Source organism: Aquarana catesbeiana, linkage group LG01 (assembly GCF_042186555.1).
Source record: "Aquarana catesbeiana isolate 2022-GZ linkage group LG01, ASM4218655v1, whole genome shotgun sequence".
Lineage (NCBI taxonomy): Eukaryota > Metazoa > Chordata > Amphibia > Anura > Ranidae > Aquarana > Aquarana catesbeiana.
In genome coordinates, this window is record NC_133324.1 from 619,392,323 (window position 1) to 619,411,433 (window position 19,111).

Sequence of the window (19,111 nt, forward strand, 5' to 3'; positions counted from 1 at the left end):
ACAGTACAAAGTATACAGCCAGCACTCCCTCTTTCAGCATGTATAAGGCTTTTTTGTTAATTCCTCACCAGTACCTCAGTCTTTGACGCAATTCACCCCTTGAAGATTAAAGTGATTGTAAAGACAAAAGGTTTTTTATCTTAATGCATTCTATGCAATAAAGATAAAAATACCTTATGTGTGCAGCAGCACCCCCTAATACTTGCCTGAGCCCATCTCTATCCAGCGATGTTGTAGGAGAGACTCGGCTGCCTGGTACTCCCCTCCTCATTGGCTGAGACAGCAGGGGAGTGCATTGGCTCCCACTGCTGTCAAAGTCATTGAGCCAATGACGAGAGGGGGGTGTGGCGTAGCCGGGGCTCTGTCTGAAAACAGGGAGCAGTGGCTTAGCTCGGGTGCCCCCATAGTAAGCTGCTTGCTGTGGGGGCACTTGTCAGAGGGAGGGGCCAGGACAGCCGAAGAGGGACCTGCGAAGAGGAGGATCCGAGCTGCTCTATGCAAAACCAACTGCACATAGGAGGTAAGTATAACATGTTAGGCAAAAAAAAAAAGCGAGACTTTAGTATCACTTTAATCATAGGGGTTGCTTACACACATGGGGGTGTATTTTTTAAAGCAGAGAATGTGACTTTCACCAAACATTCTCTGGTGGGGAATCATTCACACTTGGGCGCTATGTAGCTCGAAGCTCCAAAATTCTCAACATGCTAAATCGCCTGCATTTTAATTGTGGCTGTTTACTTTGAGCACCCAGGCACCTGATGCTCCAAAAGCTACAGGACCTATTTTTGATGCAGATTTGGGTGTTTTTAGCCCCATAGATATCAGTGGAAACACCTGTAAATGCTTGAATTGAAAATACTTAAACACTTTTCCAGGCATATTTCAGTTGTTTTTTTTGGTCTGTAACAAGTAGTCTCCCCCCCCCCCCCAGTTGCTTTCCATTGGTTAAAACAAAAATGTTTACTCTGGGGAAAAAACGCTCCAATAAAGACATATGACAATCGCTCAGGTGTGATTGCAGCCTCAACTTTATGGGCACTATAAAATGGCATTGAGACAACTTTTTCTGTTTTTATCTTACAGATATTCAAAGGCATGTTCCCTGTTATCGGCTATGCAGGTTGGTAATTTGGGGTTTCTCTCTCATTTAGAGATTGTCTAATGTCCCAGGTTCTCAATCATTAGCCCACTGGTTTATTTGCTGATAACCTTAAAATTTTAGTAATGCAGCTGATGGAATATTCATATGTACGATGACTATTTTACTGTAATTGACTACCACATGCATGGTCAAGTTCTGCATGGACATATTACATATAGAAAAGTCAAAGTAGTTGTGGATCATTGTATGTTCAAGTATAAACAGCCTGATTTCTTGTGGCAAACTGGCTTATTGGATAGAAATGGAGGCAAGCAGTGACATGCAGAAAAGAAATCTGACCTGAAGCTAATCACCTTCTCTGTGAAAGAAAGTAAGTCAGTCAGATGGGATTGTATCTCTTTAAAGCTGCATGCTTCATCCCTTGCATTAAATAGAGCACCAAGCTATAGAGATTGATTCAGATATAATTTGTATATCAAGATCTTATCAAGAGTTGACTGTCAAGCATTTTTGGGATTACACCCCCCCCCCCCCCCTTCATCAGGGCTTAGTAATATGCAACTGTAATCTGAATAGGTGGTTACTCTTAGGCTGTAATATTCCATGAACTGTGGTTAGGCGCTCGCTTAGTGAATTGTTTGACATCCTTTGCTCTTGATTGCTATAACCGTTTATAAACAGGTTCCCTATATATTTTTCCTAAAATCACTTGTACCTCAAACACTTATCTATATCTAATGACGAATAACTCTGTTTAGTTTTTACAGTGGCCTTGGTGAGGTGGACAAAACTGCATTACAAAATCTACTGTCTGGCCAAGAAAAGGTAAATGACCACAAAATATTAGCGGGTTAGCATGTTTTGTTAAGGTTTGTAACTGTACCTCCCCAAGATGACTTTATTATTATCAAAGCGTACTAGTAGTATGTGCCTTAAAGCGGCGTTCCACCCAAAAGTGGAACTTCCGCTCATTTGCCACATTTGGCACCTTTTGGGGGGGGGGGGGGCGGATACCTTTTGACAAGGGGTCCGGGCCACGGCGCATTGCGTCACAGCTCGGCTCCTTTCTCCTCCCTCCTCTTTCCCCTGCCGCCGGGCCAGTAGGAAATCGCAGCGGTGCCTCACACATGTACAGTAGGGACCCGGCATGCAGCCGTAATACTAGACTGCCAGTTTCCCTTACCCACAATGGCGGCGGCAGCACCCCACAGCTGATGGAAACATCAGCTGCGGTGCCAACATCGCTGGACTCCAGGACAGGTAATTATTATTAAAAGTCAGAGCATCTGCAGTATGTGTAGTTGCTGGCTTTTAATTTTTGCGGGGGTGGGCGGCCCTCCTCTTTAACTTATGAAAATGAAATGTCTATATGCCGACAACTTGTCAGATTCAAACTTACATTCTTCACGTCATTTTTCTATTGCAGTTTAAAACTGTGAGGCATGACACAATGTTCTTACTTAAGACATTTATCATATAGGCAAGGCCTGTATTCTTAATATTAATGTTGACCTTGCAATAGATAGACCCGAGTTTGAGAGAGGTTAAAGCCTGCCATGACTTCACCTACCTTCAATGAAGGTTCATGCTGATTAGGAAATATTAGCTTTTTATCATGTCTTTATTAGTAGTCAGTGGTGAATCATTAAACCAGTATTAACCAATTCAGCAAATTTTTCATTGAAGAATAGAAAACATGTGGATGACACAAAATCCTCCATTAGCTCCCGTTTACACTGAATCACCTGAAGTCGCATGATTTCAAAGCTGCATGTCAGTGTGACTTGGCTGACATCTGTGTGACTTCCTACAAGATATCTATGCAAGTCACACTTGAACTCGCCAAATATAGTGCAGAAACCTTTTTTTTTTTTTTTTTCAAATCGGTGTGGCACTGCAAAGCTGGAGTCGCACTGATTTGAACAGTTCCATTGCCGACAAAAGGGTGTAACTTGTCAAAATCGCATCAGTGTGAACAGGGACTTAGGTTCCAATAAGCAGAAAATACTATCTGCACTAGAAATCTCACTTGGTGAATCTGGATAGGTTTATAGTGTAGTGTAACACATTAGGGAACACTGGCTCCCATTGACCAGGTATGAGATTTTCTGTTGATAACTTGGGGTGAGACATGTGTGACAGAAATATAAACCAATTTACAATCGGCGCAATCCAAAAATATGTGCAAAAAATAGTATTATTTAAAATAGTAAATCAACAAACAGCGCTGCACTACCAGTTATTATCTAAATCACCCTAGTGATATAGTGATAATAATCCTATATATGTAAAAAATATTGAACCAAAAAGATTATACATCTATATCCTAAACAAAGTGACTAATCTCGTGGTGCTGTGATTATACAATGGTCCATAAAAAATATAAAATTATCCCAAACATCAAAAGAATATTCCAAATCATCATGGTATCGTATTTTAATCTGTAGTCAAATAGCACTGAAGAATGGAATTAACTTTACTATAATTTACAAAAGCAGAGCTTAGACCTTTTCATTGAGTAGTGATCACTGGATTGTCTTGCCTAATTAAAGATGAATTCCAAGAATAAATATTGTATTCATGGTCCAACTTGAACTGGACTATGATATTGATATACCATACCTGCCAGATGCCCCTGGAAATCACTGAAGTAGACACCGCTAGTCCCGTGACTTCCACTTGCTTCTGGGTCCTATGCTGAGTGACTGCCCTGCTGCCTTCTGAACACAGGAGGTCAGAGGCTCAGTGCGGGCACCATTTAGAAATGCTTTGTATTTTCTGAATGATGATGAGGTGGAGAGGCCAGGCGGTCTCATACAATCAGAGAACGCTTTACATTCATTTAAAAGATGCAAAGCATTCTCTGAATTGTGCTCTTGTTGAGTGGATCACCTCCAGTGTTCATAATGCAGTAGAGCAGACTCTTAGCTTGGGACCCATAAGCAAGTGGAGGTCACTGGAGTAGTAGTGTCAACTTGAGTAATTTCCAGCTTCCAGGGGCATCAGCCAGGTAAGATATATAATAGTATCACACGTGAAAGCACAGGGTCTAATAGTGGTGCAGAAGAACACAGTATAAATTCACATGTGATAAATGAATTTGATTTCGTCTGTAAGACGGCTTTCACACCGAGCTGCGGGGGGCGTCGGCGGTAAAGTGGCGCTATTTGGTTTTAACCGAAAAGGGGTTAAATCCGCCAGCAAAACGACGCCGGAGCGGCGGTTTGCCTGCTGTATCGCTGCGCTGCCCCATTAATTTCAATGGGGAGCAACGGTGGAGGAGCAGTGAGTTCACCGCTCCAAAGAAGCTGCTGGCAGGACTTTTTGTGACGCCCTGCCAGCGAACCACTCCAGTGTGAAAGCCCTCGGGCTTTCACACTGGAGTGAATGGAGCCGCTTTTTTCATGGCGCTATACAGGTGCTATTTTTAGCGCTGTAGCGCCTGAAAAACGCTGTTAAAGCACTGTAAAATTCACTGTTATGAATTGTTATATCATTTTTTTTTTAATGTAATAATTTGCATGAATGGAGTGTGTATCTGGTTGGGTTAATGTTTTGTGTTTAATGTGATATTAGATAGATAGATTTTTTTTTTTTTTTTTTTTAATATATGTTTTTTTGAATAATTGTAAAAATTGACAAATTTTTTCTTTTGTTGTGGAGTCACTGATATTACACATTTTTATGATATATACATGGGCACATTGGTCCAAGCTATGTATAATACTCCATACCTGGAATTCATCTTTAACTTTTGTGAATTATAATGCCAAATTGTAATTATTCTTCTATTCCTGTGTTTTGTTTTGTTTTTTAACACAGGATGTAATTGGTTGGTACAAGTTTCGAAATAATACAAGTCAGACAATGACTCTAAGGGAGAGACTTCTACATGAGAACTTGCAGATGAGCCTTTCCAATCCAGGTCTTGTATTTTTGTTAGTCACCTCACAGTGTACAACAGAGAAAGAATCGACCCATCGCATGGAGTATGCTTTACATAAACCCCAAGACAGGCAAGTTCTGTTTATTTCTGAATCTGTAAGTCTATCATTCTGTAATGCATAATTTGATGCCACAACATACAGCAACAATAATGTCCCATCCCCCCCCGCTTCTGTAGTTGCTGACTTTTAAAAAAAGACACTAACCTGTGTCCTCACGTGAGCCGATTTTTCAGTTGACCCAGTTGTCCCATATCAACTATTGAGTTGCGGGTTCTGTTCTTACTCCATCTTCTTACTCCACTAAGAAAACCACTTTAATATTCTGTTGTGTTGCTGCATTTCTCAATTATATAGCGCCAACAGTTTACACAGAGCTTTACAATATAGAGAGGGGACAGCATACGATACAGTTCATTACAGAAGGGACAGGAGGGCCCTGCTCGTAGAGCTTACATTCTAAAGGGGGGGTAGTAAAAAAGATAATTGCTGGGGGGATGATTTGATAGGGGTGGCTTGGGTACAGTTGTTAGGTGGGTGTAGGATAGGCTTCCCTGAATAAGTGGGTTTTTAGGGATTTCCTAAAGGTGGACATGGTAGGGGCTGATCGGACATACTGGGGCAGGGAGTTCCAGAGGATGGGAGGGGCTCCGGAGAAGTCCTGAAGGCGAGCATGGGAGGTGGGCCATGGAGAGGAGTTTATTAACTTCCTCGGTGGTAACAGGGCAGAGGGAGGAGAGTATTGCGTGTGGTGTTGGACCTGATGTGTTGGGTAGGGGAGGAAGTTGGGTGCTGGATATCTCCTCGCGAAATTATAAAAGAATCCGAAATCCATCTTCCCATTCCATGTCAGAGGGAGCACGTGATCAAGCATGTACTATTCCAGCATCCATCAGTGTATTGTAGACCTGACTAATTGCACCCCCGACCCTTCTCTCTCCTGTTTGGCTAGCTGACTGAATGGCAGCAGCGGCAACCAATGGTGCTGCTGCTGTGTCTCAGCCAATCAGAAGGGATAATCTCGGGCAGCTGAGACACTCGTGGACAGAGAGAGACCTCAGGTAAGTGTTAGGGGGGCTGCTGCATACAGAGGGCTTTTTATCTTAATGCATAGAATGCATTAAGATAAAAAACCTTCTGACTTTACAATCCCTTTAAAGTGATTGTAAAGTCTCGTTTAAAAAAAACAAACAAACATATTCGACTTACCTGCCCTGTGCAGTAGATTTGCACAGGGCAGCCTGAATCCTCCTCTTCTCGGGTCCCTCTTCTCAACTGCTCCTGGCCCCTCCCTCCTGTTGAGTGCCCCCACAGCAAGCAGCTTGTTATGGGGAACCTGAGCCGAGCTGCAGCTCTGTGCGTCTGTTCAGACAGAGCTGTTCGGCCCCACCCCCTCTCCTCTGATTGGTTAACTGACTTTGACAGCTGCGGGAGCCAATGCCGCCGCTGCTGTGGCTCAGCCAATCAGGAGGGAGAGTCCTGGATATCACTGGACAGAGATGGGGCTCGAGTAAGTATTAGGGGGTGCTGGGGTGGCTTTGTCACAGAAGGCTTTTTATTTTAATGCATAGAATGTATTAAGATAAAAAAACCTTCTGCCTTTATGACTCCTTTAAGTTTACACGCACTGCTTTTCTTCTTTCAACTACTCTTTGAAAGTTTTAGGTTTTTGCAGACGTTAGATATTTCACATGCACAAAATAATGTACTTTATTTTTTGGTTTCAGTGATTTTCAGAAAATTCCTCTAATTATTGCCAACCTTGGCATGTCCGAGCAACAAGGATACAAAACCTTATCTGGATCATGTGTGTCTCTTGGATTTAACCAAGCTGTTAAGAAACACAGGTGGGCATTAGGTTTTTTATAGGTAATAAATTGCTGCATTTTTGTTTTTGAATTTTAGGTAAAGCACATTAGGCCATCGTAGTTGGTAAGTTCGAATAAAGACCACAGTCCATCCAGTTCAACGTGTGTGTGTGTGTGTGTGTGTGTGTGTGTGTGTGTGTGTAAACATAATTTCCCATATGTATAGTGTTTTCACTAAGATGCACGTCCAAAAGTCTTTTAAAACTATCCATACATCCTGTCCACACCATCAATTGTGGAAGAGAATTCCACATCCTTATCGCCCTGACAATAAAAAAAACCCCTACGCAGCTTAAGGTTAAACCACTTCTCTTCCAGTCTAATCATGTGGCCCAGTGTCCTTTTACACTCCCTGGGACCGAAAAGTTTCATACTTACGCTGGGATCACCGTTGAGATATTTGTATATTGCAATCATATATCCTCTCATGCGTCTCTTCTCCAAGGAGAATAAATTGCTTGTAGTCATTCCTCATAATTGAGGTCCTCCAGTCCCCATATTAATTTAGTTGCCCTTGTCTGAACTCTATCCAGCACCAGCACATCCTTTCTGAGGATTGGTGACCAAAACTGGACGTAATACTCCATATGTGGCTGAACCAGTGTTTTATAAAGTGGGAGAATTATTGTTTTATCTCTGGAGAAAATTCCCTTCTTAATGCATGCTAATATTCTGCTGGCTTTGGTAGCTGCAGCTTGACACTGCATGCTATTGCTTAGTCTGTCTTTTACTAGGACCCCTAGATCCTTCTCCACCCTGGACGCCCCTAGTGGTTCTCCCCTTTAATGAGAAACTTGCATTTATATTTTTATCCCCCAAGTGCATTACCATACATTTTTCAATGTTAAACTTAATTTGCCATGCAGTAGCCCACTCCATTAATTTGTTCAGGTCCTTTTGTAAAGTTTCTATATCCTGCTGTGGTGATATTGCCCTACATATTTTTGTGTTGTCGGCAAACACTGAGATTGAGCTATTTATCCCACCCTTTATATCGTTTATAAATAAATTAAACAGCATTCCCAAGGACAGAGCCTTGTGGTACCCCACTAACCATTCTAGACCATTTTGAGTATATCTTATTTATCGCCTCCCTTTGGACACGCACCCGTAGCCAGTTTTCTATCCAAGAACAAACCTTATGGTCCATGCCTGTAGACCTCCGCTTGTGTAGATTAAGTATTTTGGGGGGATTGTATCAAATACTTTTGCAAAATCTAGATACACCACATTCACCAACCTACCTTTTTGTCCAGGTGGCAGCTCACTTCCTCGTAGAATGTTAATAGGTTGGTTTGGCAAGGGCGACCTTTCGTAAACTCATGCTGATTACTGCTAATGATACTGGTTTCATCAGCAAATTCTTGGATATGGTCTCTTATCCCCTCAAATCGTTTACAAACTACCGATGTTAGACTGACAGACCTATAGTTCCCAGGAATATATCTCTGCTCTTTTTTTAAATATTGGTACCACGTAGGCTTTTTGCCAATCAGCTGGTACCAATCCTGCCTGTATGCTGTCAGCAAAGATTAGGAATAGCGAGTTCTTTAAGGACTCATAGGTGTAAGCCATCGGGTCCTGGTGATTTATTTATGTTTAGCTTCTCTAATCCTTTCCAGACTCCGGCCTCTGTTAGCCATAAGGGTAGATCCTGTAGCGTGTTACTAACAATACAGTCATGGTTGTTATACCCATCTTTTTCCTGTGTGAAGAATGAGGAGAAGAAAGCATTTAGTACAGCTGCCTTCTCCTTGTGATCTGCAACCACCTTCCCTTCCTCCTCCTTTATGGGGCCTATGTGTTCCGACCTCGCCTTTTTTACTGTTAATATATTTAAAAAATTTCTTGGGATAATTTTTACTCTCCTCCGCTATGTGTCTCAAAGTCTTCTTTTTATCCTCCCTGATTGCGTTCTTACACCTCTAATTGCATTCCTTGTAGTGCTGGAATGCTGATTAACCAGTTCCCGACCGGCGCACGCCGATGTACGTCGGCAGAATGGCACGGCTGGGCAAATGGGCGTACCTGTAAGTCCCATTGAATTCCCCGCCATGCCATTGCGTGCCGGCCGGGAGCTCCGTGAGTCGGGTCACGGGTCCCACGAACTCTATCGCCACGGGGATACCCGCGATCACCTCACGGAGAGGACGAACGGGGAGATGCTGATGTAAACAAGCATCTCCCTGTTCCGCCTAGTGAATAGTGTCACTGATCTCTGCTCCCTGTCATCGGGAGCAGAAATCAGTGACATGTCACAGCTAGCCCATCCCCCCTACAGTTAGAAAACACTCCCTAGTACTGACTTAACCCCTCCCCGCCCCCTAGTGGTTAACCCCTTCACTGCCAGTGTCATTTACACAGGAATCAGTGCATTTTTATAGCACTGATCGCTGTATAAATGACAATGGTCCCAAAAATGTGTCAAATGTCCGATGTGTCCGCCATAATGTTGCAGTCACACTAAAAATCGCTGATCGCCGCCATTACTAGTAAAAAAAAAAAAAAATTATTAATAAAAATACCATAAAACTATCACTGTTTTGTAACTATAAAATAGTTACAAATAACTATGTAGCTATAACTTTTTTGCGCAAACCAATCAATAAACACTTATTGCGATTTTTTTTTTTTTTTTACCAAAAATATGTAGAAGATTACGTATCGGCCTAAACTGAGGAAAAAAATGTTTTTTTTTAATTATTTTTTGGGGATATTTATTATAGCAAAAAGTAAAAAATAATGCTTTTTTTTTCAAAATTGTCGCTATTTTTTTTTTTTGTTTATAGCGCAAAAAGTAAAAACCGCAGAGGTGATCAAATACCATCAAAAGAAATCCCTATTTGTGGGAAAAAAAGGACGTCAATTTTGTTTGGGAGCCACGATGCACCTGAGCTCGCTTGACTGTCATGGCAAAGGCTGTGAATACTTGTGATTTTTTTTTTTTTTTCTCAGTTTTTCTATTTTTAATAAATATGCAAAGATTTCAAACAAACTTCTTTTACATTGTCATTATGGGGTATTGTTTGTAGAATTTTGAGGAAAATAATGAATTTAATCCATTTAGGAATAAGGCTGTAACATAACAAAATGTGGAAAAAGTGAAGCGCTGTAAATACTTTCCAGATGCACTATACATTCGGGATGAAAGAACCAACAGACGCCTTTAAACGGCAGCATTGCTAGTCTTAGGGAGGGTAGTGTAAAGCCTGGTACACACGATCAGATTATTGGGCAAATAATCGCCTTTTTTGTTGCATGCTAGTCTCCTATCGAAAGTGAAGAAGTTACTCAGCTTACGACAGAATACAAATTCGAAAGTGATATAATATATTGTAATGTATTTTTTTGTTTCTGCGCATGTGTAGTCTTGCTCTTGTGATTTTTTTTTTTTTCAGACAAAAACTGTACTAATTAAAGGAAAATCGGACAATGTGGTCACATACGATAAATATTTTTTACCATGTACCTTCAGGTTTTGTTGTCCAAAAAGTCAGAATTGGCTGTTGAAAGCACTATACGAATGATCAGATAATCGGCCGATCGTTCGTCATACGAAATTTTACTTCTGATTTTGTTATTGTGTGTATGGGCGTTTTAGATGAAGCTTCAAATATGGTAACAATTTTTTTTTGGGGGGGGGGGGTCTAACATAAAAGTTGATCCCACTGCCAGTGGTAAATACTTTGTGCTCTTACTGCTAGGACAGCTTGCTTTTTTGAAAAACAGACTTACTGGCCAGATCACAAGGTGAAGATAAAGGAAAGGAGCCTACAAAAGAAAACAAATGCAGCCACCACATCTACAAATTGATAAGCTGCTGTATTATAAATGTTTGCTTGTGGGTTTAATACCACTTTAATTTCAGCATTGTATTCCAGTAAATTCTAGCCTACACCTATTACACTAAATGATCTTGACGTTTGAACATGTACTTTATGAAGATCCCCGCACATCATTTATGTGACACGTATTCACTATGCCCTGTAATTAGGCACTGCTGTGTCACACATTTCATAGAGCTGAACTACAGAGATGCAGAGAGGAGGAGTTTTAGGAGTCGGAGTCAGTACAAGAATCACTGCTTGCAGGCAGCAAGGCACCATGGGATATGTAGTCTTTAGAAGTAGAAGTTTTATAGTGTACTGCTTAGACACAATTACCAATTCTAAATGTTCTTTATAACATAGACAAACCTAACTTTAAAACTAATACTGTAAGCAGTTTATTTTTTATCTCTTAAAGGTTGGAATTTTTTCAGAAAGATGGAACTCTAAAGGAAGTATGTAAAATTACAGCTATGTGTACAAGTCTACAGGAGGAACTACAGGTAAGATACATGCCATAGAAGCAAGTTTGATTCCCCCCCCCCTTCCTTTTTTTTTTTTTTTTTTTTTTTTTTTTTTGCGTGTAAAGGTGGCTATAGAATTAAAAAAAATGTCGAGCATTTGCAGAGCATATGATCACAAAAATGACCACCCATCAGAATACTGGGAATGTTTGTGTGTATAGACTGGACACTGTATATGGGTTTCTTCTGTTTAAACTTCTAACAGACATTTTTTTTTATCCATTTTTGACCCAGAAAGTTTATTTAATATACTAATCATCCATTTTTTTTTTTTAAATGGAATAAATGCCTTTTCCCATTGTGCCCACTAAAGGGTGGTTTTACACCTAACCTAATTAAATTATAGTGAAAGTCATGAAGCCAATTGAAACCTCATATAACACCGTGCTTAAAGTGTTAACCCCTAATAAATGTTCAAACAAGTCACACAACAAAAGAAAAATGACATCTGTACAAAAGAAGTGCTCCTAAATAAGCATACACCTGTACCTGGGTGTGCATACAAACCTAACCTAGCAACAGCAGCACCTGTGAAGAACATCTGCAATTAGAACTTTTATGTTTATTTGCACACCACTGAACTTTCACTGGCTACATGCTTGCTTATCTTTTTATTTTAATATTTGCATGTATAATTGTTTTATTATTGTTGTATATTAGCACTGCTTATAGGATTGGCATTTGGGTTTGTTTTGCGCTGTGGTATAGTTGCCTCTTCTCTTTTCGCAAAAGCTCAAATAATCCCAAAAATAATTTTCATCTGTCTGTGTATGCGGCTGCTCAGGTCTCCATGAAGGATGAATCTCCCATAGGTCAAAAAAAGAAAACTCACTTGATGTAGTATGTTGCAACAAATATTAAAGAAGAAGTCCATGCTAACACTAAAATCCCTGCATCTACAGGCATCCACGATCTAACACTAACCTATCTAACCATGTAAAGCAGAAATTAGTATACATTCATTTTTTCTGAAGCCGATCTGACCCGATCCCACGCTGAGCTCAGCTGCAGCTTCACTGTGGAGGCGGGTGCAGAGGATCCAGCCGACAACTTAAGCCCCATAGTAAGTTTATGGGTGATGTCGCTCCCCATTCATTTCACAGCCGTTGTCGGCTGTGTCCTCCTGCAGAGCTTCCACCGCTGGTAATCGGTTCGGCTTCAAAAAACGTATGTATACTGATTTCTTCTTTACAGGGCTAAGTAGGCTAGTGTTAGATCGTGGATGCCAGTAGATGCAGGGGTTTTTGTTTTGGGCTGGATTTACACTTCAAATAAACCAAATCTACTCACATGTAACAAGACAAATATGGCAGACTCAAAAATCACCTATCCATGCAGACTCTAAGTGTGCTGTAGCGCATCGTCCAATACCAATGATCACAGCTGGCGGCTCTGTAATTATGAAGGTTCTCTGAGCTCCAGCACCAGATGTGTCTGTAAAATTTAATTAATTTCATGATACCCCTTTTGCAGATTAGCTGGGTGCTGCTTATCCCATGTTACAGAAAAAGTAAGGGAAGGCTTCCCAGAAAGCTATTAGGGCAGATAGATCTATGGGGTCTGTGGAACAGTGAGGTTTTTTTTTTTTAATTTATTATTAAACAAATATCCTATATTGACAGCTTGACATTTGATGACGCTCTGTAATCCAATACAGCTTGGCTGTAACTTCTTGTTAAAAAGCTTCATGCGTTGAACACCTGAACATGCATTTTGTGATTGTAGTACGCTCTGAGATCATGGGCGGTATCCCAGATTATGCCCAAGATCCCAAAATGCCACATGTAAATAGAGCCTTAAACCCAAAACCAAAAATGTAATATATAGCCGCTTACCAGTAATTGGATATAGTGGCTGCATTAGTTTTTGTTTTAGGCTTTCTTACCTCTGTTTTCGCCTGTGATCTGGCTAGTATTACACCCACCTGTATTAGAGTGCCCTCACTCTGGATGAGCACAGGGGGCACAGCAGACCGCAGCATTGTCAGTCTGGGGCGGGGGTGGGGGGGATTGATTAGTGTTACATACACTAGTATATTTAAATACACTAACAAATTGAAGCCAGACTCCAGCTCACAATTTATAAGCAGTTACAGAAAGCTGAGCCATATATGCTCATTACACACTGCTACATCTCCCATTCCATCTCTGTGGCCAACTGATTGAAAACCATGCAGTCTGCATGTGGCTTATACTTTTTAACAAAAAAGGAGACAGGATGGTCAAATTAAGCTTGTGCTCCCTCTAGAGGGTAATCTACAAATTTCACTTTAATACAATAACGCCTACAAAATGTGAATCAGAACACTATAATAACTTTTAATCTACAGTTGGGTCCATATATATGGCACCATTTTTTTTTTTTTTTTTTTTTTTTTTTTTTTTTTTCAGGTAGTTACCAAAACATAGGCACACTCTTATGTTTCATTTGATGGTATGTGCATCCATTCTTAAGAATAGCCATCCTCCCTTTTCAAGGGACCAAAAGTAATTGGACATTTGAATCAAAAGCTGTTTCCTGGCCAGGTGTGGGCTACTCTTTCGTTATTTCTTCATCAATTAAAGCGGAAGTAAACACATCCATAAAACTGTTTCATTTCCGGCACGTGCCGGAAATGTAACACTCCCATTGTGCTCTCAACCAAACTGTCAAGCCATCCAATGGCTGGTGTCATAACTGATCACATGTGCAGCATCATGGCAGTTGTAGATTAAACAGAGGCAAAGATGGCAGCTTCCTTGGCTCAAAACGATAGGGTTTACTTCCACTTTAAGCAGGTAAAAGGTCTGGAGTTGATTCTAAGTGTGGTATTTGCATTTGGAATCTATTGCTGTGAACCTACATAATGCGTTCAAATGAGCTATCCAGGCAAGTGAAACTGGCCATTGTAAGGCTTCAAAATCCATCAGAGAGATCGCAACATTAGGAGTGGCCAAATCAACAGTTTGGTACATTCTGATGAAAGAAGAACACGCAGATGAGCTCAGCAACATAAAAAGGCCTGGACGTCCACAGAAGACAACAGTGGTGGATGATCGCAGGAGCCTCTATTGTAAAGAAAAACCCATTCACAACATCCAGGCAAGTGAAAGACACTCTCCAGGAGGTGGGCATATCAATGTCAAAGTCTACAATCAAGAGAAGACTTTACAAGAGCAAATACAGAGGGTTTACCACAAGGTGCAAACCATTCTAAGCCTGAAGAATAGAAAAGCCAGATTAGACTTTGCCAAAACGCATCTAAAAATGCCAGACCAGTTCTGGAAAAGCATTCTTTGGACGGATGAAACGAAGATTAATCTGTACCAGAATGACTGGGGGGGGGGGGGGGGGGTGGAGAAGGCTTGGAACAGCTCATGATCCAAAGTACAAAACATGGTGGAGGCAGTGCGATGGCATGGGCATGCACGGCTTCTAGTGGCACTGGGTCATTGGTGTTTATTGATGATGTGACAGAAGGAGCCGGATGAATTCTGCAGTTTTTATATATACTGTCTTCCCAGATTCAGCCAAATGCAGCAAAGTTGATGGTACAGCGCTTCAAAGTACTGATGGACAATTATCCAAAACACACTGCAAAAGCAAACCAGGAGCTTTTGAAGAAAAAGAAGTGGGATATTCTGCAATGGCCGAGTCAATCGCCTGATCTCAACCCAATTGAGCATTTCACTTGCTGAAAGCAAAACTAAAGGCAGAAAGACAACACAAAGAATAACTGAAGTCAGCTGCAGCTAGAGCATGGCAAGGCATCAGAAAGGAGGAAACCCAGTCTTTGGTAACAATGACAATGTAAAGGATTCTCAACAAAATGTAAAAAATTACCATTTTTTTTATGATTATATTTTGTCCAATTACATTTGAGCCCCTAGAAATAGGGGGACTGTGTATAAAAAAGGTTGCAGTTCCTAAAATTTGCACTTGATATTCATGTTCAACTCCTTGAATTAAAGCTGAAAGTCTGTACTTCAAATTCATTTGGATTGTTCAATTTTATTTTGGTGGCATACAGAGCCAAATGTATGGAAATTGTGCCTGTGTCCAAATATATATGGACCTAACTGTATGTGCTCTGACTTTACATGATTGTATTTAATACACATTAGTACAGCATTCAAATTAAAATTATACTTTGGTTAATTTGATATGGACAAGACAGAGAAATTATCATTGTAAATGGGTACAGTAACTTTTTTTTTTTTTTTTTCCCCATTTTTATCATTTTGAAAATGATGTTCTTGATTTGGGTGGCAAAAATATGAATGCAATCTATACACTGGGGGGAGAACCTCTGGGGGAATCTAGGATGGAAAAGGACCTGGGGGTCCTAGTAGATGATAGGCTCAGCAATGGCATGCAATGCCAAGCTGCTGCTAGCAAAGCAAACAGAATATTGGCATGCATTAAAAAGGGGATCTACTCCAGAGATAAAACGATAATTCTTCCACTCTACAAGACTCTGGTCCGGCCGCACCTGGAGTATGCTGTCCAGTTCTGGGCACCAGTCCTCAAGAAGAATGTACTGGAAATGGAGCGAGTACAAAGAAGGGCAACAAAGCTAATAAAGGGTCTGGAGGATCTAAGTTATGAGGAAAGGTTGTGAGCACTGAACTTATTCTTTCTGGAGAAGAGACGCTTGAGAGGGGATATGATTTCAATTTACAAATACCGTACTGGTGATCCCACAATAGAAATAAAACTTTTTCGCAGAAGAGAGTTTAACAAGACTTCTGGCCAGTCACTAAAATTAGAAGAAAAGAGGTTTAACCTTAAACTACGTAGAGAGTTCTTTACTGTAAGAGTGGCAAGGATGTGGAGTTCCCTTCCACAGGCGGTGGTCTCAGCGGGGAGCATCGATAGTTTCAAGAAACTATTAGATAAGCACCTGAATGACCGCAACATACAGGGATATACAATGCAATACTGACACATAATAACACATAGGTTGGACTTGTCTTTTTTCAACCTTGCCTACTATGTAACTGTTTCATCTCTTTGCCCTGGTTCACACTGCTGCGACTTGTCATGCGACTTAAGAGTTCAAAGTCGCATGACAAGTTGTGCCCCATTAACTGCAATGGAACTGTTCTAATCTGTGTGACGTAAAGTGATTGTAAGGTCTTGTTCTTTTTCCTGTAAAAATAACATCCTATACTCACCTGCTCTGTTGCATTGGATTTGCACAGAGCTGCCCGGATCCTCCTCTTCTCGGGTCCCTCTTCTGTGATCCTGGACACTCCCACCTGTTCAGTGCCCCCCACAGCAAGTGGCTTGCTGTAGGGGCACCTGAGCTGAGTCACAATTCTGTGTGTCCATTCAGACACGGCGCCCCGGCCCCTCTCTCCCCTGATTTACTGCCACTGTCAAAGTCGGCTAACCAATCAGGAGGGAGAATCTGAAGGCTGGGACAATAGTGGACAGAGAAGGGACTTCAGGTAAGTGTTAGAGGCCTGAGGGGGGCTGCTGCACACAGGCGGCTTTTTATCCGAATGCATAAAGATAAAAAAATCTTCTGCCTTTACAACCCCTTTAAGTCCCTCCCCTTTTATTTATTCCCCCCCCCCCCAGTTGGACCTTGCACTACTTGATGCAACTTCAATATGACTTGAATTGACTTCTGTTAAACTTGTTGTATGCAAGCTACGTTGAAGTCGCGCAGGGATGTCGGCTTCAACGTCGCGGCGGTGAAGCCAGCCTTACTGATGATTACTACATTCCCCTGTTCATATGCACCAATAGCCAGTCTGGTAACAAATACATATTTAGTGTTTTAATTAAAAAACTGTAAAAAGTAACCGCTTGCTATGTCTGTAGGAAACTTGCTCTCGTGTTGTAGAAAGTGAATATTCTGTGGAGCAACTGCTACAGCAAGTTAACCAACTAAAACGGCAAATTGCTGAAAAGAAAAAGCTTCTTAACAAAGGTAATTTTTTATATTTTCTAATACTGCTCATATTGGGCATATTCACTAAATATGCCACAACTAAACCCAGAATATCAGGGGAACTGCAGACAACAGAGCAACATAGTACAGAGATATGATCTATGCTGTGACTGATCATTCCATTCAGTTCTAGTGAAAAGAAGTTGTGAGTTTTTAGCTTTAAGCAAAGCTTTGAGTGAAACCCAGAGGAGTGTAGTGGGGTGAGAGCGGTTTTTAACTTTTGTTATTGAAGATGTAAGATCTTGCTGGGCAAAGTCAGTTTTTCATGTTGTGAGTCCCTCATTTTTTATAAAAAAAAAAAAAAAAAAACGCTTCCCTGGGCAGTGTACCTATCGGTGATTCCCAGCCAGTTCCTGTTTGCAGCATTTTTGGAGGTATTGAAGAAAAGTTCATATGCAATACAGTGCAATACAGTGACCTTGACAGCAAGCAGCATTCAAACCGTATTAAACCCAAAAGCAAACATTTATTACTGCAGCTTATCACATCTTAGATGTAATGCCTGCATTCATTTTCTTCTTTAGGCTTTTTCTTTAATTTTTACCTGGTGATCTGGCCAGTACATCTGTTTTTCGACAGAACAAGCTGTCCTGCTGATGTAGCAGTTGGAGGGTTGAGACAAACCATTTCCCACTAACGGGTACTTTTATTTGCTTATGTATAGCCTTTATCCCACAAGGAAAAAGCTGTAATGGCTTAAAGTGTTTGCTAGAGTTCAGTTTATTTGTGTATGTAAATCTGTTGTCCATCGAACATTACCCTCCCCCAGACTGACAATGCGGTGGTCAAACTGCAGCCCTTTCAGCTGCTGCGGAAATACAAGTTCCATCAAGTCTCTGCGAGTAAAGCCTGTGGCTGTCAGTCTAGCAATACCTCATGGGACATGTAGTTCCACAACAGCCAGAGGGCCACAGTTTGCCCACCTCTGTTTTAAAGAGTTGTCCTGCTCAAAGCTGGTGTTTCAGTAGTGGTAGAGGTGCTGGACCGTTAAGCCACTTGCTGCTTTCATGTACAGTCATGGCCAAAAATATTGGTACCCTGCATTTTTGTCAGATATTGCACCACTTCACCAAGAAAATTGTTGGAGTTACAAATGTTTAGGCATTCTCATGTTTATTTCTTTTTTTGTATTGGTATGACACAAAAAGGGAGAAACAAAAAGCCAAATTTGACACATTCCACACAACTCCAAAAATGGACTGGACAAGGTTGACATCCTTAATTTAATATTTGATAGCACACCCCTTGAAAAAAAAATAAAATAAATCGCTTCCTGTAACCAACAGTGAGTTTCTTACACCTCTCTACTGTGATTTTGGACCACTCTTTCGCCAACTGCTCCAGGTCACTCAGATTGGAAGGGTTCCTTTTCCCAACTGCTGTTTTGAGATCTCTCCACAGGTGCTCTATGGGATTTAGAACTGGATTCATTACTGGCCAGTTCGGTACCCTCCAGTGCTTTGTCTTAAACTATTTCTGAGTGCGGTTTAAAGTGTACTTTGTGTTTAGTGTCCTGGTGTAAGACCCATGACTTCTGATAGAGACTCAACTTTCTGACACTGGGCCCTACATTGCACCCCAGAATTCTTTGATAGTCTTCAGATTTCATGCCATGCACACAGTCAAGACATACAATGCCTGAAGCAGCAAAGCAGCCCCAAAACGTATGTGAACCTCCGCCATGTTTGACTGTATGGGACTGCAGTCTTTTCTTTAAAGGTCTCATTTCTTTTTATGAAATCAGTAGAATGATTTCAGAAAAAGAAATCTTAAAGCTATAATTTTGTTTAGGAAAAATAAGGGGTTGCGCTAATACCTATGTGTCATAATAAAAACGAAACATGATATAAATCTCTTTTTCACTTCAGTTTTTATTATGACACATTATTAGCGCAACCCCTT

General features: G+C 40.9%; 1 protein-coding gene across 2 annotated transcripts in view; it reads left to right on the forward strand.

Annotated features, from left to right (window-relative positions):
- The window catches only part of ABRAXAS1 (abraxas 1, BRCA1 A complex subunit), a 62,079-nt gene that overhangs the window by 30,030 nt on the left and 12,938 nt on the right, over nt 1–19,111 (forward strand). For both annotated transcript variants that reach the window (XM_073600304.1, XM_073600294.1), the window contains exons 3-8: nt 1,087–1,123; nt 1,864–1,930; nt 4,928–5,121; nt 6,777–6,896; nt 11,163–11,247; nt 17,080–17,188. In XM_073600304.1, the coding sequence (XP_073456405.1) occupies nt 1,087–1,123; nt 1,864–1,930; nt 4,928–5,121; nt 6,777–6,896; nt 11,163–11,247; nt 17,080–17,188 (612 nt within the window). The remainder of the gene's footprint in view (nt 1–1,086; nt 1,124–1,863; nt 1,931–4,927; nt 5,122–6,776; nt 6,897–11,162; nt 11,248–17,079; nt 17,189–19,111) is intronic.